The sequence below is a fragment of the Nilaparvata lugens genome, chromosome 4, assembly GCF_014356525.2.
Source record: "Nilaparvata lugens isolate BPH chromosome 4, ASM1435652v1, whole genome shotgun sequence".
Lineage (NCBI taxonomy): Eukaryota > Metazoa > Arthropoda > Insecta > Hemiptera > Delphacidae > Nilaparvata > Nilaparvata lugens.
The window spans coordinates 3,408,783-3,434,301 of NC_052507.1; the positions used below are offsets into that span (position 1 = coordinate 3,408,783).

Below are 25,519 nucleotides of genomic sequence, written 5' to 3' on the forward strand. Positions count from 1 at the left end.
GAAATTTTTACAGATATTAGACTTGTGGCAGTTGATAGAGCTTATCAATAACTATTTTAGGTATGAATTTGATCGAAATCGTTGGAGCCGTTTTCGAGAAAATTGCGAAAAACCATGTTTTTGACAACATTTTCGCCATTTTAGCCGCCACTTGAATTGGATTTTTTTCGAAATTGTTCGTGTCGGATCCTTATAGGGGAAGGACCTCAAGTTCCCAATTTCAAGTCATTCCGTTAATTGGGTGATGAGATATCGTGTACACAGACCACATACACTCAACACACACACACACACACACACAACACACACACACACACACACACACCACACACACACACACACACCACACACCCACACACACACACACACACACACCACACACACACACCACACACACACACCACACACACACACACACCACACCACACACACACACCACAACACACACACACACCACACACCACCACAACACAAACACACACACCACACACCACACCACACACCACACACAACACACCACACACATACAGACCAATACCCAAAAATCACTTTTTTAGACTCAGGGGACCTTGAAACGTAGAAATTTGGAAATTCGGGTACCTTAATTTTTTTCGGAAAGCAATACTTTCCTTACCTATATGGTAATAGGGCAAGGAAAGTAATAATGAATAGAGGAATTCTTCCAGCTGCCTTCCTACTCAAATGTTGCCACATATTCTCTGGAAATTTCTCATTTTATCGTACACTTCCAGCAACATATGGTACAGTGACTTCAGCAACACAAAATTGAACAGTAGTCTACTATTTTTTCGACATTTCCTTGTAATTTTTTGATTTTCTGATAGAATTCATGTTGTTTTACAGTGACAATGCAGTTGAAATTAGGGGTAAGTCCACACTAAGTCGTTGATTTCTTCAGCAACACAATATTGAACAGAGGTCTGTCATTTTTTTGATAATTTTCCCGATTTTATTGATGAAATTCATGTTGTTTTACAATGAAAATGCAGTTGAAATGAGCAGTAGTCTACACTACCTTGTAAACTTTTCCGTTATCATCATCTTCACTTCAAGGATCAATTTTATTTTTCTAATAACCAGGTTCGTTTCCCGCCTCTTCCTCGGCCTCCATACATATATTTCTCCTCTGGGTTTGTAATATTGATTGATTCTTAATTGATTCATACAATAAGTAGGCTACGTCATCGAAATGATAGGGAGAGAAAAAATAAGGTAACCTTCCTCTCCCAAATTTGGATAAGGTTACACATAGTACGAAATAGGTTAAGTCTTGCAGTTGTTCACTTCACAAAATTTTCAGTCCTTAATTATTCTCACAAAGTAGATTTAATTCAGATATTGGAATCATAGAGGAATTCTTCCAGCTGCCTTCCTACTCAAATGTTAACACCATGTTGTCACACATTCTCTGAAACTTTCTTATTTTATTGTACGCATACAGCAGCACTTAGCAACACAACAACATCAGGAATGTTGACGTCTACAGCAACATAAAATTGAGTAGTAGTCTGTAATTTTTTCGATATTTCCTTGTAAATATATGATTTCATTGATGAAATTCATGTTGTTTTACAGTGAAAATGCAGTTGAGATGAGTGGTAAGCACTGGGCTGGAAGGGTGGTGGCTGCAGTACAAATTTTGAGTTGGAGTGCCGTCAGCTGTCTACTTCTCAACAAGGGACTCACCAATATAAACAATGCTACCAAGGTTAGTTCGCCTCATTCATCAAAATCAATTTTCATCCTTGTAAGATCAACACCCAGATTTCACAAAGGTCAGTTAGCTTTTGATCCCGATTAAATTCCAGAAGGTTGCTTCTCTGACTCTGATTGGCTCTAGAGGAATCTAATCATGTTAAAATTCAACAGTCTTTTGTGCAACTGTGCACAAAATTAAATATTCCAGAAGATTGAGCGGGTTAATGATTTATCACAGCCACCTCTATCATGGAGTTCAACAGTAGAGTACAAAATTCGTTTATGGAATCTATAAAGAAAAATGTTCATCTATTTCACTTTCCATAGCGAACTATTTGATAAACTATCAGTTCTTAAACTATTTTGACGACACCGCAGTCTAATTTTTTGCGTAATAGCATAAGGAGAAGATAGCGATATCCCATGGTATAGGTTATTTATGTTCCAAACTTCTAACTGATTTTTCGTTATCAAGCTGATTACTGCCGGCGACCTCTGTCTATTTTATTACTGTTTTGTTGAGGTGGGAGTGTAAGAGCGGCATAGTGTGAGAGACATAGAGTGTCACTACTTAGCTTCACGAAAAGGAACCACGTGGGGGAACGAAAAGGAAGAAGAAGAAGAAGAAGGGGGAGAAGGACAAGAAGAAGAAGAAGAAGAGGAAAAGGGAGAAGAAGAAGAAGGAGAAAAGAATTTATCAGAATCTCTAATGGAGGATTAGGAAGGAAGAGAAGGAGGAGCAGAATAAGAAGCAGGAGAAGAAGTAGGAGAAGAGGAAAAAGAAGAAGAAGAAGAAGGAGGAAAAGGAGAAGAAGAAGGAGAAAAAGACGATGACGAAGAAGAGGTTAATGATTGGTGAATGAATGGTTGAGGTTAATGAAGGTGCAGAAGAAGAAGAAGAAGAATGAGAGGAAGAAGGAGAGGAAGAAGGAGAAGAAGACGAAGAAGAAGGAGAAGGGGGAGAAGGACAAGAAGAAGAAGAAGAGGAAAAGGGAGGAGAAGAAGAAGAAGGAGAAGAGAAATTTTCAGAATCTCCAATAGAGGATTAGGAAGGAGGAGAAGGAGGAGCAGAATAAGAAGCAGCTGAAGAAGTAGGAGAAGAGGAAGAAGAAGAAGAAGAAGAAGAAGGAGGAGGAGGAAAAGGAGAAGAAGAAGGAGAAAAAGACGATGACGAAGAAGAGGTTAATGATTATACAGGTGCAGAAGAAGTAGAAGAAGAAGGAGAGGAAGAAGGAGAGGAAGAAGGAGAGGAAGAAGGAGAAGGAGAGGAAGAAGAAGAAGAAGAAGAAGAAGAAGAAGAAGAAGAAGAAGAAGAAGAAGAAGGAAGAAAATAAGAAGAAGAAGAAGAAGAAGAAGAAGAAGAAGAAGAAGAAGAAGAAGAAAGAAGAAGAAGAAGAAAGAAGAAGAAGAAGAAGAAGAAGAAGAAGAAGAAGAAGAAGAAGAAGAAATCAATAATAGAATCTATAAGGACGGAAAAATAAACATTATGTTAATAACTTTGGTGTAAACGCAGCTTAAGTCTGTCCTCTTATCTCTTCCACTTTCCAAGACTCTTTAGAGATTCAACCAGCCTCTCAAAGTTAAGCCTCTAAACTTAATGGAGGCCTGCGCACGATTTCATCAATAATAGAGAACTCTCTTTAATAATATAGAGCTTCGTGTCTTATAGGAATTATGTGGTAGTTGCCCTCCCTCTCTTGACAATCTACCACTTTATGCATTATCCAGCATTCTGGTTTACGGAGGGACGCGACAGTCGAGGACTGTTTTAGAAAAGTCCTCTTTTGTCGGTGTCCTCGACTGACGGGCAACCCACTTTCAAATTCGAGAAGATAAACCCGTAAACGGGTCGTTGTCAAACGAGGACACCGACAGAAGAGGACTCTTCTGAAACTACAGAAGCGACAGTCCTCGACTGGAGGGCAACCCACTTTCAAATTCGAGAAGATAAACCCGTAAACGGGTCGTTGTCAAACGAGGACACCGACAGAAGAGGACTCTTCTGAAACTACAGAAGCGACAGTCCTCGACTGGAGGGCAACCCACTTTCAAATTCGAAAAGATAAACCCGTAAACGGGTCGTTGTCAGTCGAGGACTGTCGCTTCTGTAGTTTCAGGAGAGTTCTTCCTGTCGGTGTTCACGTTTGTCATCGATCCGTTTACGGGTTTATCTTCTCGAATTTGAAAGCGGTTGCCCGTCAGTCGAGGACTGTCGCTTCTGTAGTTTCAGGAGAGTTCTCTCCTGTCGGTGTTCTCGTTTGTCATCGATCCGTTTACGGGTTTATCTTCTCGAATTTGAAAGCGGGTTGCCCGTCAGTCGAGGACTGTCGCTTCTGTACTTTCAGAAGAGACCTCTTCTGTCGGTGTCCTCCTTTGACATCGATCCGTTTACGGGTTTATCTTCTCGAATTTCAAAGTGGGTTGCCCGTCAGTCGAGGACTGTCGCTTCTGTAGTTTCAGGAGAGTTCTCTCCTGTCGGTGTTCTCGTTTGTCATCGATCCGTTTACGGGTTTATCTTCTCGAATTTGAAAGCGGGTTGCCCGTCAGTCGAGGACTGTCGCTTCTGTAGTTTCAGGAGAGTTCTCTCCTGTCGGTGTTCTCGTTTGTCATCGATCCGTTTACGGGTTTATCTTCTCGAATTTGAAAGCGGGTTGCCCGTCAGTCGAGGACTGTCGCTTCTGTACTTTCAGAAGAGACCTCTTCTGTCGGTGTCCTCCTTTGACATCGATCCGTTTACGGGTTTATCTTCTCGAATTTCAAAGTGGGTTGCCCGTCAGTCGAGGACTGTCGCTTCTGTACTTTCAGAAGAGACCTCTTCTGTCGGTGTCCTACTTTGACATCGATCCGTTTACGGGTTTATCTTCTCGAATTTGAAAGCGGGTTATTGGATAATGGAGGCAGATAGTTACTTTATTTAGTAAAAAACCAATTATTTATTCACCATGAAATTATAAATCATGTAGACAGAATTGAATGGAGTTATACATGTAAACAAGTTTTTCTCATGTCAGAGACTATATGGCCCGGTTGCTCAACAGCCGGTTAAATTTCAACCGTGATTAATTTCACGAGAACCAATCAGAGAAGGCGTTTTTGTAAAGACGGCTCCTCTGATTGGTTCTCGTGGAATTAATCACGGTTAAAATTTAACGGCTGTTGTATAGCCGGCACTAGTGTTGTTCGACTACACTATTTTTCTGAAGTCTATAACCATAATAATAAATTATATTAAATACTGTGTATTAATAAAATCTGTGTGTCTCAGGCCAAAAATCATCCGGATCATTTTCCTCTCCTCCTTCAAAAGAACATCCAAATCTGTTTTACGAGCGAGTGAAACTCGCTTCACTCGTTCTACTTTCCTTTATTATATTACTAGCAGGTAACCCATGCTCCCCAAGGGTCTAATTGAAAACTTGACAATCTGAAAACTTGACCTACTGAAATCTTGAAGAGTTCAAAACAGGCCTATACTCTCCTCGGTGAATTAAGAATCTATATCCGAATTTTCAAGATAATCAGTCCAGTATTTTAGACGTGATGTTGCGTCATTCATGAATTTCCTATCCCGTACGTGTATAAGCCAATTCGTTTCTTTATTATGTTATAGACCAACAGGTAACCCGTGCTCCGTATGGGTCTAATTAAAAACTTGACCTACTAAAAATCTTGAAAAATCTAAAATAGACCTATAACCATCCTTGGTAAATTGAGAATCTATATGAGAAATTTAAAGTTGATCAGTCCAGTAGTTCAGACGTGATGATGCGTCATTCGTGAATTCCCCATCCCGTACGTGTATAAGCCAATTCTTTCCTCTATTATAATTATTATAGACTATCAGGTAACCCGTGGTCCACAAGGGTCCATTTAAAAACTTGACCTACTGAAATCTTGAAAAATCAAAAATAGGCCTATAACCATCCTTGGTAAATTAAGAATATATATGAGAAATTCCCAAGATAATCAGTCCAGTAGTTCAGACGTGATGATGCGTCATTCAATAATTTCCTATCCCATACGTGTATAAGCCAGTTGCTTTGGCCTGTGATATGTCTATGGCCTGTAACATCTTATCAGTTTTGATACATAAGCTGCCAGCATTTGTATCAAAAGTCCTGTATCGAAACATGAGCTTCCTGTATCAAAACATAGTGCTACACATTGCTACCAGCGTATCAATCTCTCTATGAGCTTCCTTTATACAAACACATTTACAACAATCGTATGCCGAATGAAATTTCATGTCCCATGAATGAGACTTGAACAGTTGGAAAAAACTAATTTTGGAAAATTAGAAGGAAAATTGAAATTTGGGCTTCGAGGTGCACGGGATTGATATTTTTAGAATCTATGTGCAAGATTTGAAGATCTAAATCATTCCCGTTTTCCCAGTATGCAATCCACACGTTGACATGTTTTGATGCAAACAAACACAACCCTACTCTCTCTTATGATATAAATAGATTGATTCCTGTTGAAATTTTCCCTTTCAGGTAGCAGAGCAAGGTAAAGAACCTCGAGGCATGACATCTGGCGTGGTGATGGTAGCCACAGCAAGCTTCATGCTACTAGTCAGTCCCACAATACTCATCATCAAGTTCATTGAAGCCAGGCGGAGGAGGAAAAGATTACAGGTATGAAACTATTCAATAATTCAATATTATGAAGAACGTTAATTGTTCATCCATTGATCATACTACAATAGAATAGCTTCTTGAAGAAACCTCTATTCAAGACGCTAGGAAGAAAATCACTTCTCAAAAGATCATAATGAGCAATAAGGAAATCTTTGGAAACTGATTTGAAACGCTTCTTTCTTGTTTATGAAGATGAGAGTATTCCAGGTGTAGTATAGTATATATACTTAAGAATGAGTTGAAAATTGAAAGGTAACTTACCGTTTAGTCATGCATCAGATGTAGAACTCTTATAAGCTTGTAAGTGAGGTCATACTTAAGAAAGATTTGAAACTTGAAAGGTAACTTACCGTTTAGTCATGCATCAGATGTAACTTATGGACAAGTAACTCATGGATGTAACTTATGTAACTTATTTGGTTGTAAGTGAGGTCATTAGACACCCGTCCACGATTGGGAATTTGCCGATTGTGCCCTGCGGTCACAATGTGTTTGGCCACTCACATATTGAACGTATCAAAGTGAACGTCCGTGACGTCATCACGAGTGACGTCATTTCGCTCTCACTAGCAGCCGACATTACGTTCCCCGACGGAGCGAAATTAAAATTCACTCCCGTATCCTTAGGAAGCTTCAAGCAAAACACTACTGTATTTATCTATTTATTAGGTTAGCACAAACAATACAATGATCGGAGAAGAAAAAAACAGGCTATTGCCCAAAACTTTTCCAATTTCCTAATTTAGTTACAAATTGTCCAAGTATTATACATAGGTTATGTCCATTTCAATTTTCTACACCAAATCACAATCTGAGAATATAGATTAGAGTAAAACAAACAATTATTTCAAATTTGGATAGATTAATAGTGAAATTTTCGTAAAAACATGAAACAAACTTTAAATTTATTTATTCACATTGTGTACAAATAATACCTAACATGAGGAAAGGCACAACAGGCTCATGCCCAAAACTGTCCCATTCAGTGATATAGTCATTAGTCAATCAAAACATACGTCGAGTTGTAAGTTGCGGACCAGAGTGTTAGGCTTTGGAATAAATTTTGAAAATATATTATATATGCTGCTAAACTCATCCGAATGGGGGCATAAAGAGATCTATTGTTGAATATTGACTTGGGTTGACAGTTATTGTTTCCCATTCCACCGGCGTTGAAGTTAGATTCTAGGCCTAAGCTGCGACGTTGCAATATCGTAGGCCAGAGGGCCTTGTATTAGAAGTGGCTATACAATAATCAATATGACAACACTGAGTCGTCTGTGTTTTCACATTGAATGTTCTCAATTACAGTGAAAATGATGCATTAAAATTTCACAACACCGCACTTGTTCCCTCATACAAAATGGCGTCTGTGTGACTCCTTATTTGTGAACGACCAATGAGAGTGAAGAGGTGTTTACTACGAAGGTGTTGGTCGCTTGTGATTGGTTGAAGATTTGGAGTTGTTTGAGAGATGGAGGAGGGATTTGTTAGACGTAGTTTCGTATTTGTTCGTTAGAATGCAGCAGTCTATAGGTTATTTTTTAGACTACGGTAATAAGATTGAAGGGGTTTCAATAAGAAGCTTGTGATTGCTTGAAGATTTCGAGCTATTTGATATTTCACATAGTTCAAAATAAACCTGAGCTGAAATTTTATGAAAGTTTAATTTGGTAGGTTGCTATCAGGTATACCTACAACGCAGACGTTGTCTCGAAAGCTTCTCTGTTTTTCTATCACTCTGATACATCCATTTAATGAATCCACCAATGCTTCTTACTAGTTTGTTCATATATCCTCGTATAGATGGACCTTACAGCTCATCTTATACTTTTAAACAATCAATTTCTAGATGTTTAGATGTTTAAATATATATCTGTATGTGACCGGATCTCAAAAACGGCTCTAACGATTCTCACGAAATTTGGAACAAAGTAGGTTTATGATATGAAAATCCGATTGCACTAGGTCTTAACGCTGGGATAACTAGCTGAAGGACATGAAAAGGATAAATACGTCCTTGGAAAAACAGCTGAAAATGGAAGAGAGTGTGGGATCATCCAGCTGATCACAAAAGAAGAAAATTTCAGCAATAAGAACTTATTTTCGTTTATTTTTCTTTTTTTAGAAAACATGTTTACTTCAGAAAGTCCAAAATAGCACCTAGATGCTGTTAGTGTAGAATAGTACATAGTATATTAACAAATATTGTAGCAAACATAGTAAATCGAATTCATAGTATATCTATTTGTAATTGATGATGTGTTTGTTTTTTGAAGTGCAAATAAATATTGTTATTTTGATGAGTGATATAGTAGCTTAACCTAGATTTTGATTTGGACTGTAGTATAAATTCGAAAAGGGGCAGTTTTGGGCATAAGCATGTTGTGCCTCCTCATATGACTGTAAAAATAATTGTACGACTGAGAAAATGAATAATTAAATATAACTATAAATTCAATCTTTCTTTACAAATTTTCTATGCTTTTAAACTCCAGAGCAAAGCTCGGTCCCCCGATATTATATTATTATAACAGTCATGTATTGACGATGCATCTGTCATAACTTCCTCATCAAATAAATAGTCAGTATTCTTTACAGATAACACCGACGCTTCTCATTTAAACAATGCAGTCAGTTTGAAGTGAACCTCGCTATAATGACCGTCACGTTTCTATTTCATTTCCTGTATAAGACTCATAATAGAGTTTCCATTTGTTGAGGCGTCATTTAACTTTGACTTCCATTTTTGACCATGCAGTTGACTCCCGCGATCAGAATATTGATTATTAGTAACTGAAAGTCAGTAACCTTTACACCAAAACATAATTGAAATCATGTTTCATCTTGAATAGAATAGAATAGATTTTTATTCATTTAAGTATGACATCCATACAATCGGAAACGTCACATAAAATTACAATAGTTATACATCTAACAGACCACAAAGTACATTCAATAATACCATAGAGAAACAATAGCGTAAGTAGATATCCCATGGTATAGGGCGTTTATGTCGCAACTTTTACTGTTATCTCAAGCCGATTACTGTTGATTATTGTCGATTTTTACTATTTTGTTGGGGTGAGAGTGTATGAACGGCACAATATGAGAGACTACCAGTGTCACACAGCTTCACGGGAAAGAACTACGTGGACTATCGGCTTGAGATAACAGTAAAAGTTGCGACATGAACGCCCTATACCATGGGATATCTACTGATGCTATTGTTTCTCTATGATAATACTGACATAATAGGCAATTTGAAAATTCAACACATGAAAGCTTATATTTCAGTTAAGTTGTATAAAATTTATCCTAAATACATTAAAATTCAATAAAACGTAGCTACCAATGGATTATTACTCATGTTTAAGAGTTCAGTCAAAGAGTAAAGCGGATTCTCTGTCAAAAGTGTTTTCATTTTAAGTTTAAACTGAGCAACAGAAATTTCTCTCACAGAAAACGGAAGTTTATTGAATATTTTTACTGAAATTACTCTCGAACTGATCTGAGTTCTTCTCAGCCTGGCACTTCCTTAAGGTACTTCGATATAGGTAACTTACTGATTATCTCTTTATTTTTAGTATAGCGTTGCCTTAATATTTCGAGAAGAATCAAATCAATATAAATTACACTCTTGCTCTGGCAAGAAGTTGTGGGAGTACAAGTTTCAAGATTCTATCGTATGATCAATTTACTGCACTAGTTAAAATGTCGGCTATTCAGAAGTCCAATCATTGATGACCTTACAAAAATTCAAAAAAAATCGTATAAATATTGATATAACACTGAATTGATTGATGTCTAATATTAATTGAATGAGTACCATCAAAGCCACCTCTATGACTCATTAACTTGGCAAAAATGTTGTCATAATACTATGATACAAATCATGTAGCTAAGGTGAACGTTATATTTTCGAGCTCAAAATTTAAGTGTTTTTATTCTTTATTTTGTGACATGATTGTATATCATGTATTAGATTCTAAGCCTACACTGCGATGTTGCAATATCGTAGGCAGGGGCCTTGTATTAGAAGTGGCTATGAATGATTATTGTCATATAAGGGCTTGCACTCTGAAGTCTCTATCTCACAAAATGTAGCAACGCCGTTATTTGGTCAGCTGAATACTCAAGTCTCAACTTTTACTATTCTGACAAAATATGGGATTTGTTTCATGGAATATTCAAAGTATAGATCTATATATATAAAAGCGAAATGGCACTCACTCACTCACTCACTTACTCACTCACTCACTCGCATAACTAAAAATCTACCGGACCAAAAACGTTCAAATTTGGTAGGTATGTTCAGTTGGCCCTTTAGAGGCGCACTAAGAAATCTTTTGGCAATATTTTAACTCCAAGGGTTGTTTTTAAGGGTTTAAAGTTCGTCTTTTAGCATGTATATTCTTCTTCTCCCAATCTCTTAATTATAATTGAAATTTCCATATCATATGTTACTATAGAACTATAATCTAGATAGAGTACCTCTTCGAAACAGTTGTTAACTGGCAACTAAATTAATAATTTTGTCAGGTTGGCATTAAGTTGAGTTGACTTTGTTAGGTTGGCACCAAGTTGAAGATTTAATGCATTTATCGCGGAAAAATTGATTGGGCACTGCTACTTCAATCCTGGGATATTATATTTCTAGCCGCCAGGCTCGCTTCGCTCGCCGTATCCGTTTAGCCAGACGTTTAGTCTGGACCCCCGACTGGATTGTCCTAACATATGATAAAAATGCTCAAATGAAAAATGCAGGCGAGCGAAGCGAGCCTGCTGATCTCATTATTGGACGATCCAGTCGGGGGTCCAGGGGGCGAAGCCCCCTGGCTAGACGGATACGGCGAGCGAAGCGAGCCTGACGGCTGGTCAAGTATGAAATTATATTGAAATCTGTTTTTCAAGTTATGTTTAATCTAATAGAAATTATGAGGACGAAAAAAATCGTTGTGTGTGTAACTGGCTTAACTAGACGTGGGCCTACTTCGCCGTTCCAATCACCTTTGGACTATTTTCGTGCAGTTGACTATGGATCTAGCTATCTGTGTGGGAACCATTCTCTTGTACCTCAATTATTTCGAGTTTTCTCAAAACTAGGTCAGAAATCTATCTTGACCTTCCGGTAGTCGCGCCCTTCTCAGTCACACGAGCAGTCGCGTGTTGTATTTTCTACAACATACAATTTTCAAGGGTTATGTATTCTGTTTACTGTCAAAACATATTTATTAATTGTAAAATTACTTTTTCCATCTTCTTGGATTACTTGAAATTACTTTATGAACATTTGGATGATTACCAATTCATAGCCCAATAAGGTACATAGAGCAAAGCCATCAATTCTGTGTTATTGGTTCAATTTCAGTCCCCATATACAGTCTTTCCCTATGTTATGCACAGTGCGACTTATGCACTTTCGCGACTAAATGGCACCTAAAGACTGAACCATTGCTCGATTGATACTGCAACTCAGTTGAGTGATGGGGGGAAAGTTTTGGAATGCATAGGTGACTTATTCATTGACACCACCTTATTCAATAGTTTTGTGCAGCAAAAAAACTGACACTGTTGTACTTTTTACAACAGCACGACTGCCGGAAGGTTAAAGAATATCATCCATCTTGAATCTCAATCTTGTAATCTGTTGGGGGACCCGGCATTTCTTTTACCATAGAGATGTCAAGTTTTCTGAAAACTGAGAAAAAAATCAATCTCAAATCTTAGTGCCGGTTGCACAAAAGCCGGTTAAATCTTAACCGTGATTAATTCCACGAAACCCAATCAGAAAAGCAGTCTTTTCAAAAAATCCTACCCTGATTGGTTCTCATGAAATTAATTGCAGTTAACCGGGTTAATTGTGCAGCCGGGTCTTAATCTTATAATTTGCATTTTTTTAGAAATAAATATCTTTATGTCTGTCTGTGATCTGTGGGGGGGGGGGCAGCCATTATCTTGTATCAAATACTTCTTAATTTTCTGAAATCTAAGGATAAAAATTGATCCTCAATCGTCGACCGTTATTATCTACAATCGTTACTATCTAAATCGTATGTTACTAAATCTATTGTAAATCTCATCTATGTTACTATCTAAATCTTACTGTTACTATCACAGTACTTCTAAGTTTCCTGGAATCTAAGGATAAAAATTTATCTTAAATCGTCGACTTTTTCCACTTTGTTGGCAGATCTCCGAGGAAGACCTTCCCCCGAGCTATGAGCAAGCCATGCATTCGAGTGCACCTCGATACTCCACGCTTTTCCTCGATGCGGGCTGTGAGGTTCACGAACAACTGCTCCGTTGCCAAGACATCGAGCCTCAGCCCACCATCATACCCATTAACCAAACCATACCCAGAAATAATACCCAAACCATACCCAACCATAATACCCAAACCTCACCCCATCAACCAATTCATATCCAGAAATAACACCCAAGACATACCTATCCATAATACCCAAACCTCACCCATCAACCAAATCATACCCAGAAATAATACCCAAACCATACCCAATCATAATACCCAAACCTCACCCATCAACCAAATTATACCCAGAAATAATACCCAAACCATACCCAACTATAATACCCAAACCATAGCCAACTATAATACCCAAACCATACCTAACCATAATACCCAAACCTCACCCATCAACCGAATCATACCCATTCATAGAATCCAAACCATACCCAACCATAATACCCATGACAGGGAGGTGACTCACACCTACACACCCCACGAGGACAAATAGTTGGGTGGTGTGGAGTAATCGGATAGCACACATGTGACCTGAATGGAATAATCCTGCTACGATGAAGTGTTTCAGGTGAAGAGGAATATTAGTTATAATTATTAGTTTATTGATAGGAAAAAAACATGTACATAACTGTTTCTTACTACTTACTTACTCCCTGAGCCATCTACATCTAAGGCCCTTTACACACTGGGCCACAATGGAAGCGCTTCCACGGAAGCGCCACCATCAAAATTTGATAGCATTGGACACTACAGCCACCACCACGCAGCCACCGATTGACTCATCACTCCAGTTCACTAGTTAACTCAAAATCAGTTGAAGAATGAACGTGGAAGAAGCAGGACTATTGGCATAAAATGTTGAATAATATAATGAATAATGCTCAAGAAAAGTGGCTATATAACTCACCAAATTCATCTTGTTCATTTTCTGTGAGGTTATATTTTGCAATGAAAAGATTTACCAGCTCCCTCCAAGAATTTTTCTTTACATCCGATCTGCATATAATTTTGAAGACATGTCCCATATGATATAGCTGGTCTGCTTTCAACTTCAAGAATGGACCTTTCTGTATCAATTGTTCACTAATCATTACGACGACTTCAACAGACAACTGTACTGAACTTGATTTGATTTGAAACTAAACTGGAGATGATTTTCTGGTGGCTGGTGGCTCTAGTGTGCAATGACAGATAATATTCAATAGTATGACGTGGTGGCGCGACAGTCTGGTGGCGACACAAAATCGGCGGCTCGAGCCACCACACTTGGCTGGTGGCTCTAGTGTGCAGTAACAGTTAAGAAACAATGCTACCACGTGGTGGCGCTTCCGTGGAAGCGCTTCCATTGTGACCCAGTGTGCAAAAGGTCTAAGTCGATGTTTGGCTGCACCAACAAACTGTCTCCACGTAGTTTGCTCCTCAGCATCTTTCTCTGTCGCTCCAAGCTTCTCCATCTTGTTTAGTCCTCTTGTTTGTTTCGAAAACTCTATCGAGCTTTATCGAGAACAAATGAACAGAAAATGTTCAAATTTAGTACAGAAGCCAAGCTAGGGTGTAATAATGTTGTGTTAGAAGGAACTAATCAGCTGTGCTAATAGAGAAGTTGTGTTTCTTTTCTGGCTCAAAATTTTGCAAAATTACTCAAAAATTTCTAATTTGTTGAGTGAAATATTTTTGTTTTTATTCAGTTTTTAAATATCAAAATTCAAAATTTTTAGTTTAGTCATTAGTTTTGAAGTGGAAATTGGACTTTTTGAAGTGAAAGTGAAATCTTAACCTTATTCTTTTTTGAAACTCTTATTTCTAAAAATTTGGGAGGAGACAGTTTTGGGCTATGCCTGTTGTCTTTTCCCAATCATATTATATTTATTATAATTATGATCTGTAATTGTCAATGAGATAAATAAAAAAAAAATTGAAATAACGCCAAAGATACGCCCAAAATTTAGCTGAGCGTTTTCTCAGTTCTTTCATCAAGTAATAGACAGAAAATGTTCTAATTTGGTACAGAGGTTTAGCTAGGTTCGAAAAATTATGTGATGAGGTGACTTTAATATTTCATCAAAGATACGCCCAAAATCAGCGTTTTTTCAGTACTTTGACTTTCTGATGGAATGAAGCATGCCCAAATGAAAATTAAGGCGAGCGAAGCGAGCCCGCTGATCTCATTTTTGGACGATCGAGTCATGGGTCCAGGGAGCGGTGCCCCCTACCTAGATGGATATGGCAAGCGAAGCGAGCCTGACGGCTAGTCTATACATAGTTTCCAATTTCTCACACTTCATTTTCTCAGTATATTGGCTAATAATATTGGAGTTTGAAGGGATTGAATAGAATCTATCGGTTAAGAGAAGACACTTAAAATGAAAATTAGAATTAAATTTTAGTAGGCTACAGTAGAGAATGAATTTATCACAAATCTTTTCATATTTGCAGTGGACCGACTCTCTAAAGCCATGTTCTTACCACAGTTGTCAACTGAGACTTCGACAATTTGTTGCCAATTTCTTGAAAAACACAACAATTTCTTGAATTTTTTCTACAGGAAAAAACGACAACTTTTATGGAGAGAGCTATTATTTGTGAAGAACATTTTGTTGACAAATCTGGAATAGCCTGTTGTCTTCTCCCAATCATATTATATTGTAATTATGATTTGTAATTGTCAATGAAGTAAATAAATAAATAAATAACCGTGGCTTAGGGTACAACAGAACGATCAACTGGTCAATGTTTGGCTTTCAGTTTAGGTCGTTCTCGCGATTGACCTTCATGTAGGAACTGCTTACAGCGACTTACGCGCGTCTCTCAAACAAGTATTAGCCAAGTACATTGATCGAGATGAGAACCGAAGCTTGCCACATTCCATTGTTGTCGGCTAGAGCTTGGCTAGTTCGTTAAGTCTCTAGTTCGCGAACCGGAAACGCGCGACCTGCGAACATATTGCGAACTTCTCGCGTTCCGTTTGTGTGACGCGCCGCGCGTAAGTCTGTAAGTCTAAAGCTGCGTACACATATTCGTGCTTCCAACCTGCACCGAACACGCTCCTTCCTCATACCACCATCGAACCACAGTCGCACCGCCCACGCACCCATCATGAACGTTACGGGAGATGTTAGATCTTCTCGCGTTCCACGGTCGAACCATTGTTGCTCGCCGGTCGATCATCAATCGCTCTGCTGGAGTGACGTTCGGTTGCAGAGCAGAGCGACAGTCTGTACGCACCTTAACAAATCGTGAAGCATGGAAGTGAACAGTACGGTCTCGATTTCGGTTCAGTAGGATGACATTCGAATTTTTTCAGGAATTCTATTATTTAATTGATTGATTGATTGATTGATTGAGTACTTTATTCATGTAGATTACAATATACTGGCTTATACACTTATATACAATTGCTTACAATACAGCAAAATTTTAGATAAATTTACATAATATAGACTAAGAAAATAATTATTGAACTGTATATGATATGAAAAAGTAATTTGTAATATAATAACTATAGATATTATATTGTTATGCATCTACATAAATTGGCGGAGCTTTGGACATATCAATGTCCATTCTTCGGAAAGAATATTAAAAATATCCTCCCCACTAACTCTCTACCAAATGTGATACGGAAGAACGTATAAAAATGTGTGTAGTTTAAAGGACTAGAATAAAGCTACTCTACTGACGTTCAACTGTGTGCTTGTGTAATAGTAAGTGCTCTGTGTTAAATAAATTGAATATCTATCTATCTAACTACTATAATAATTCATATTTTATCTCTGTTCTAGGTGGCCAAGAGAAATAAATCTACCTCTGTGTCAACAACTTTTGCATGGGGACTCGAATAGTGGTGACTGACTATTGTCAATCTCCATCTATGTTAAGGACTTTCGCATCGGGACTTAATATTAGTGATGACTGATTATATCATTCATTATTCTCATCAAAGAACTGTGATACCGTAATCGTTGATAGTACACCAGCGCAATAATGTACTTCCATATGATAATCTATAATACAATAAAGAAAAAGAGTTCATACATGTACGGGATAGGAAATTCACGAATGACGCATCATCACGTCTGAACTACTGGACTGATTAACTTGAAATTTTGCATAGAGATTCTTAATTTCCCAAGGATGGCTATAGGCCAGTTTTAAATTCTTCAGGATTTCAGTAGGTCAAATTTTCAGTTTGTCAAGTTTTAAATCAGGCTTCGTCTCAACTTGAATGAAAAAGAATAAGAAACTGTCAAAAACCACAGATTTATTGATACTTAGAAAGACCGGTTTCGGTTATTACACCATTGTCAATCTCTGATTGTTTATCAGAGATTGATTATACTCTGATTGTTTTCTCTTATTGATACTTAGAAAGACCGGTTTCGGTTATTACACCATTGTCAATCTCTGATTGTTTATCAGAGATTGATTATATTCTGATTGTTTTCTCTTATTGATACTTAGAATGACCGGTTTCGGTTATTACACCATTGTCAATCTCTGATTGTTTATCAGAGATTGATTATATTCTGATTGTTTTCTCTTATTGATACTTAGAAAGATCGGTTTCGGTTATTACACCATTGTCAATCTCTGATTGTTTATCAGAGATTGATTATACTCTGATTGTTTTCTCTTATTGATACTTAGAAAGACCGGTTTCGGTTATTACACCATTGTCAATCTCTGATTGTTTATCAGAGATTGATTATACTCTGATTGTTTTCTCTTATTGATACTTAGAAAGACCGGTTTCGGTTATTACACCATTGTCAATCTCCGATTGTTTATCACAGATTGATTATATACTCTGATTGTTTCTCTGATAAACAATCAGAGATTGTCAATGGTGTAATAACCGAAACCGGTCTTTCTAAGTATCAATAAATCTGTGGTTTTTTTGACAATTTCTTAGTCTTTTTCATTCAATATGAATAATTACCACAATATCAACTTCTCAACTACACAAAAAACACGTCTCAACTACTCAACTGATTAAATTGAAATTTTACTGATATATTCTTAATTTCCCAAGGATGGTTATAGGCCTGTTTTAAATTCTTCAGGATTTCAGTAGGTCAAATTTTCAGTTTGACATGTTTTAAGTCAGGTCTCGTCTCAACTACTCAACTGGTTAAATTGAAATTTTACTGATATATTTCTAATTTATCGAGGATGGTTATAGACCTGTTTTAAATTCTTCAGGATTTCAGTAGATCAAGTTTTCAGTTTATCAAGTTTGAATTTAGACCCTTGCGGAGCACGCTAGTATATACTATTAATTTTTATAGTATTTATACATTTCAAGAAGATACTACAGTCTTAATAATATAAGAGCAATAAAATTCTCCAGATATCAATATCTTTCTTGAACATTAACAAACATTTAAAGACAATTGAAGAGTGACTAGTCTGTTGTGAACAAGTACATGTTCTTCATTGATATATAGATGTTTAAACAATAATATTTCCTTGATATCATTATTCGTTATTCATTATTCATTTCAATTATTTATTTATTCAATGATACACAAAACACAATACATTAAAATGAGTGGAGAAGGACCAAAAACTGCCTAATACTGTTCCTTCCCATAATTTTGTTTCATACACTTAGGCCCGGTTGCACAAAAGCCGGTTAAATTTTAATTGTGATAAACTTTACCAGAACCAATCACGGTTAAAATTTAACCGGCTCTTGTGCAACCGACACTAATTATCATTCACGAACATCAAAAAAACTACAAAGACAAACGGAAAGTGATCAGACAGTTTGTGAAGTTATCATTGGAACAGAATAAACTCTCCATCTTTATAAAAATAACTTGAAAGAGTGTTTGTTACCTTAACAGGAGGCTGTGATTGTCATAGAGTGAGATGGTGTTAAGTGATTTTCGCACGGAAAACTTGTTTTATTTATGAAGAAATGTGGTTCACCTTCGCATATATATTCATCCAAATTCACATACTATTTTCATGCACTTCATATCATGTTATTCATTTATAACGTTCACGATTCTTAACATAATCGTACAGTTCACTGATTAAGGAGAGACCATATTGGGCGTTTTTCAGGCGCCAGACCATCGGAGAGCTTCCTACCCAGCCAACTCTGAAAACGCCGTCTGAAAATGCCTGAAAAACGTCTAATGTGGCTTCGCTGAGATAGTTTATCCTTGTATAGATGTTTATGTTTATGAATTTATTCTTAAAAAACTCAATAATATAATTAATCTATATTGTATAATAATTCATTATTTATTTTAATAATTTATTCACAATTATTATTCATAGCCCCGTTGAACAACAGCCGGTTAAATTTCAACCGTGATTAATTCCACGAGAACCAATCAGAGAAAGCGTTTTTGAAAAGAGATTTTTGAAAGACTCTGATTGGTTCTCCTGGAATTAATCACTGTTAAAATTCAACCGGCTGTTGTGCAACCGGCACTGAGTGTGTAAAAATGAAATATATGAGTTTCAAATGAATTTTGGTCTGATTTCACTTCTGGACTGGCTCAATCAATTTATATTTGAGACTTTATGTGATTATAGATTATGATTATTTATTTATGATATTTTGAATGAAAAATACTGAGAATTGTCAAAAAACCACTGATTATTGATAATTAGAAAGACCGGTTTCGGTTATTACACCATTGTCAATCTCTGATAAACTCTTATCAATTTTTTTGACAATTTCTCAGTCTTTTTCATTCAATATGAATAATTACCACAATATCAACTTCTCAACTACGCAAAAACTTTATGATATTTATCCATGTGAAATGATATTGATGAAAGTTATGACCTATAGATGCTTTCATTGCCTCTTAATTCTCGCAGAAAGATTCTCATAGAAATATTCCAAGCCCTGAAATATTTCACATTCCAAGCATTCTTGATTCCCATGTAAAATTCCTTACCTTGATTAAATCGAAAATCTGCTGACACTTCTCTCGTAAGATTCCTATCGTAAGGCCCCTAATATACACGATATCAGTTTAACTGGAGTTTAACATAAACCAGGATCAAATCAAGGTATGGTTGCATCCATTTCAGTGTATGTTACATTCAAGTCTGTATCTGTATGCTCAATTTATTTATTTACTTATTTATTAATTTTATTTATTCATTAAATTATTTATTCATTCATTGATAGATACACTATCATTCTCAACTATGAATGATTGTGAAAGGGACAACAGGCTTGAAGCCCAAAACTGTTCCTCAATTCAAATGCAGTTACAAGTTACTTGTAATCACATTTCGAGTTTAATCCATCATCTAAACCAATTGTAACACGTTTTAATAAATACCTCAAAAAGTTTATATTAATCGACCGAGCGAAATGTGGTTTGAGATTCGAGTCGACGGTTTGGCATTTCTATTTATGTTCAAATGTTTATATGTTTAAATGCTTAAATATTTATGTTTATATGTTGCGGTAATAGATTTTCATGAAATTTGACAGGTATGTTCCTTTTTAAATTGTGCGTCGACGTATATACAAGGTTTTTGGAAATTTTGCATCTCTAGGATAATATAAAAGGAAAAATCTGGTGTGGCGCACTCACACTACTTTCCTTGCCGTTATGAAAATTGATCACCTGACGCTAGTGTTCCCGCGGTTCTCAAGTCTACTATTCAAAGATTTGAGCCAGCTGGTGACAGGGCAATAACGCTGCACACACACATGAGGTCTGCTATCTCTTCATAGTGAATGATTTAATAGAATCAACAATAATTTGCAATTGAATAATCACATTTCCTCGAATTTAAAGCTTATTTTCAATTTTAGGTGAAAATGTTACTGAACGTTAATAGTAGAGATTTTCATGCTCAATCTACTCCACTTATTTTTTTGTTTTAATTGTATCTGAAGCCTGATAATTGGGAATCTATCTGCATTGATGGGGCGGAGCTCCTGAAATTTTTACAGACATGGGACTTGTGGCAGTTGATAGAGCTTATCGATTACTATTTTAGGTATGAATTTGATCAAAATCGTTGGAGCCGTTTCCGAGAAAATCACGAAAACCCCTGTTTTTGACAACATTTTCGCCATTTCAGCCGCCATCTTGAATTGCATTTGATCGAAATTGTTCGTGTCGGATCTTTATAGTGAATGGACCTTGAGTTCCAAATTTCAAGTCATTCCGTTAATTGGGAGATGAGATATCGTGTACACAGACGCACATACACTCATACACACACACACACACACACCTACAGACCAATACCCGAAAACCAGTTTTTTGGACACACACACACACACACACACACACACACACACACCACACACACACACACACACACACACACACACACACACACACACACCACACACACACACACACCACACACACACACACACACACACACACACACACACACACACACACACACACACACACACACACACACACACACACACACACACACACACACACACACACACACACACACACACACATACAGACCAATACCCAAAAACCAGTTTTTTGGACTCAGGGGACCTTGAAACGTATAGAAATTTAGAAATTGGGGTACCTTAATTTTTTTCGGGAAGCAATACTTTCCTTACCCATGGTAATAGGGCAAGGAAAGTAAAAAGGAGCCTCCTTCATACGCCAATATTAAGCTGCGTACACATATTCGTGCTTCCAACCCGCACCGAGCACGCTCCTCCCTCGTACCGCCCTCGTACCACCATCGAACCACAGTCGCACCGCCCACGCACCCATCATGAACGTTACGGAAGATGTTAGATCTTCTCGCGTTCCCCGGTCGAACCATTGTTGCTCGCCGGTCGATCATCAATCGCTCTGCTGGAGTGACGTTCGGTTGCGGAGCAGAGCGACAGTCTGTACGCACCTTTAGAGTAAGAATCAGACTATAGAATTATTCATCATAAATCAGCTGACAAGTGATTACACAGATGTGTGGAGAAGCCAGTCTATTGCTGTATCTCCATAAGGTCTATAGTTTCAATCAGGTACTTGTGGATGAGAATACTGCGTGAGGTCTACTGTTCACAGAACTACTAGTATATTACATGTTATAAAAATCATTGTATTACATTCTATACTCAATGAGTATACCTAGGGCCTGAGAATTATTACTACCAGCCAATCCAATCTTGTATGAATTTCTTTTAACCATACAGAGATACGGACCTGGCAATAATTTCATCAAAATAAATAATCACGAAAAAGCACAACCATAAGAATTAACAGTTTAGTGTAAAAGACCTATTCTCAATCATAACACTGTTTTTTTGATGTCTATAATACCAGTAATCCAACAAATAAATGCTGTAAAACTCATTTCTGGAACGATTTGTATCAGCAGATCAGTTCGGGAGGAAAGGTTTTAATTTTATGATATTTGAATTTCAAATCACTCTCCCGGCCTGTAGATTTAGTGGAGTCCACGTTATAGTGGCAGTGTTTGATTAGCAATGGTATTGCTATCCTTGTCTATCATTTATAATGGCAGTGTTTGATTAGCAATGGTATTGCTATCCCTGTCTATCATTCAACAAATCGGATAGCGCTATCTCTTTCTCGCTTTGCCAGATCGTCTTTTAACAATGTACAACTAATAATCAATCAACAAAATATTTCATCTCAATCATTAAAATTCATTATGAACATATTGAGAAATATATTCCTTGCTTGATAAAATATAATTGATTATTTTAAACGAGAATGAACAGTAATATTACATCAATAATCCTGTATCAGCTACGTCTATGAAAAGTATTGAGAAGACAGAGGATCGGCAACGTTGTTCTCCTATCTTTCTTCACTGCCATTATAACTTGGACCTCACTATAGTTTCACTTAAAACTGTCAGAATTACTGATGAATACTATCAATACTCAAGCAATTCTATAGTGAGGTCGACGCTATAATGGCAGTAAAGAAAGATAGGAGAACAACGTTGCCGAGGAGAGGAAAATAATCAGGAAGATTCTTGGCCAGAGATACACAGAAAACTGATTATAATCAGTGAGGTTCACGTTATAATGGAGTGGAGAAAGATGGGAGAAAAACGTTGCCTATCTTCTCTCTTGTCAATGCCTTCTATAAACGGTAGCTGATACAGGTTTATTGATGTAATATTAACTGTTCATTCTCGTTTAAAATAATCAATTATATTTCATTAAACAAGAGATTACATTTTTCAATAATTTTCATAATGAATTCTCATAATCAAGATGAAATATTTTGTTGATTAATTATCAATTCTACATTGTTAAAAGTTGATCTTGTAACAGAGGAAAGTGAGAAAGAGATAGTGCTATCCGCTTTGTTGAATGATAGACAATGATAGCAATACGATTGCTAATCAAACACTGCCATTATTCATTTATTTCATTGACAATCATAAATCATAATTATAATATATAATATGATTGGGAGAAGACAACAGGCATAGCCCAAAACTGTCTTCTCCCAAATTTTTACAAATAAAAGTTTCAAAAAAGAATGAGGTTAAGATTTCACTTTTCACTTCAAAAAGTCTGATTTTCACTTCAAAACTAATAACTAAACTAAAAATTTCAAATTTTGAGGATTAAAAACTAATTAAAAACAAAAAATTCCACTTAGACATCTACAAATTGGAATTTTTTAGTAATTTTGAAAATTTTGAACCCGAAAAGAAACAGATTATAACGTGGACCTCACTATAAGAGGTTGAAGTAAATATATTACTTTCCTTGATCTAATTTTTTTTCCACGGCCATTCCCAGTATAAATTAACTACCGCTATATACACTGTTCAAACAATTTCTTTTTTAAGAGCATTATTACTGACAGAGCTCTCATCTATGATATCCATAGTACTCCTCTTTATGGATATCATAGATGAGAACCTCTGTCAGTTTAATATGCTCTTAAAAAAGAAATTGTTTGAACAGTTATATAGCGGTAGTTAATTTATACTGGGAATGGCCGTGGAAAATGAATTAGATCAAGAAAGTAATTATTTACTTCACCTCTTATAGTGAGGTCCACGTTATAATCTGTGTTTCTTTTCGGGTTCAAAATTTTTCAAAATTACTAAAAAATTTTCCAATTTGTAGATGTCTAAGTGGAATGTTTTTGTTTTTAATTAGTTTTTAATCCTCAAAATTTGAAATTTTTAGTTTAGTTATTAGTTTTGAAGTGAAAATCAGACTTTTTGAAGTGAAAAGTGAAATCTTACCTCATTCTTTTTTGAAACTTTGATTTGTAAAAAATTGGGAGAAGACAGTTTTGGGCTATGCCTGTTGTCTTCTCCCAATCATATTATATATTATAATTATGATTTATGATTGTCAATGAAATAAATGAATAATGGCAGTGTTTATTAGCAATCGTATTGCTATCATTGTCTATCATTCAACAAAGCGGATAGCACTATCTCTTTCTCACTTTCCTCTGTTACAAGATCAACTTTTAACAATGTAAAATTGATAATCAACAAAATATTTCATCTTGATTATTAGAATTCATTATGAAAATTATTGGAAATGTAATCTCTTGTTTAATGAAATATAATTGATTATTTTAAACGAGAATGAACAGTTAATATTACATCAATAAACCTGTATCAGCTACCGTTTATAGAAGGCATTGACAAGAGAGAAGATAGGCAACGTTTTTCTCCCATCTTTCTCCACTCCATTATAACGTGAACCTCACTGATTATAATCAGTTTTCTGTGTATCTCTGGCCAAGAATCTTCCTGATTATTTTCCTCTCCTCGGCAACGTTGTTCTCCTATCTTTCTTTACTGCCATTATAGCGTCGACCTCACTATAGAATTGCTTGAGTATTGATAGTATTCATCAGTAATTCTGACAGTTTTAAGTGAAACTATAGTGAGGTCCAAGTTATAATGGCAGTGAAGAAAGATAGGAGAACAACGTTGCCGATCCTCTGTCTTCTCAATACTTTTCATAGACGTAGCTGATACAGGATTATTGATGTAATATTACTGTTCATTCTCGTTTAAAATAATCAATTATATTTTATCAAGCAAGAATTATATTTCTCAATATGTTCATAATGAATTTTAATGATTGAGATGAAATATTTTGTTGATTGATTATTAGTTGTACATTGTTAAAAGACGATCTGGCAAAGCGAGAAGAGATAGCGCTATCCGATTGTTGAATGATAGACAGGATAGCAATACTTGCTAATCAAACACTGCCATTATAAATGATAGACAAGGATAGCAATACCATTGCTAATCAAACACTGCCCTATAACGTGGACTCCACTAAATCTACAGGCCGGGAGAGTGATTTGAAATTCAAATATCATAAAATTAAAACCTTTCCTCCCGAACTGATCTGCTGATACAAATCGTTCCAGAAATGAGTTTTACAGCATTTATTTGTTGGATTACTGGTATTATAGACATCAAAAAACAGTGTTATGATTGAGAATAGGTCTTTTACACTAACTGTTAATTCTTATGGTTGTGCTTTTTCGTGATTATTTATTTTGATGAAATTATTGCCATGTCCGTATCTCTGTATGGTTAAAAAAATTCATACAAGATTGGATTGGCTGGTGGTATAATTCTCAGGCCCTAGGTATACTCATTGAGTATAGAATGTAATACATGATTTTTATAACATGTATATACTAGTAGTTCTGTGAACAGTAGACCTCACGCAGTATTCTCATCCACAAGTACCTGATTGAAACTATAGACCTTATGGAGATACAGCAATAGACTGGCTTCTCCACACATCTGTGTAATCACTTGTCAGCTGATTTATGATGAATAATTCTATAGTCTGATTCTTACTCTAAAGGTGCGTACAGACTGTCGCTCTGCTCCGCAACCGAACGTCACTCCAGCAGAGCGATTGATGATCGACCGGCGAGCA

The 25,519-nt window shown here is 36.4% G+C and overlaps 1 protein-coding gene across 1 annotated transcript; it reads left to right on the forward strand.

Moving 5' to 3' along the window:
* The first annotated feature begins 1,101 nt into the window (after window positions 1-1,101).
* LOC111055523 lies at window positions 1,102-16,646 on the forward strand. The gene is made up of 5 exons (XM_039425535.1): window positions 1,102-1,151; window positions 1,597-1,729; window positions 6,216-6,356; window positions 12,553-13,192; window positions 16,407-16,646. Exons 2-4 carry the CDS (start codon window positions 1,613-1,615, stop codon window positions 12,793-12,795), a joined length of 501 nt encoding a protein of 166 aa, XP_039281469.1. The 5' UTR covers window positions 1,102-1,151; window positions 1,597-1,612; the 3' UTR covers window positions 12,796-13,192; window positions 16,407-16,646.
* The last annotated feature ends 8,873 nt before the right edge of the window (window positions 16,647-25,519 follow it).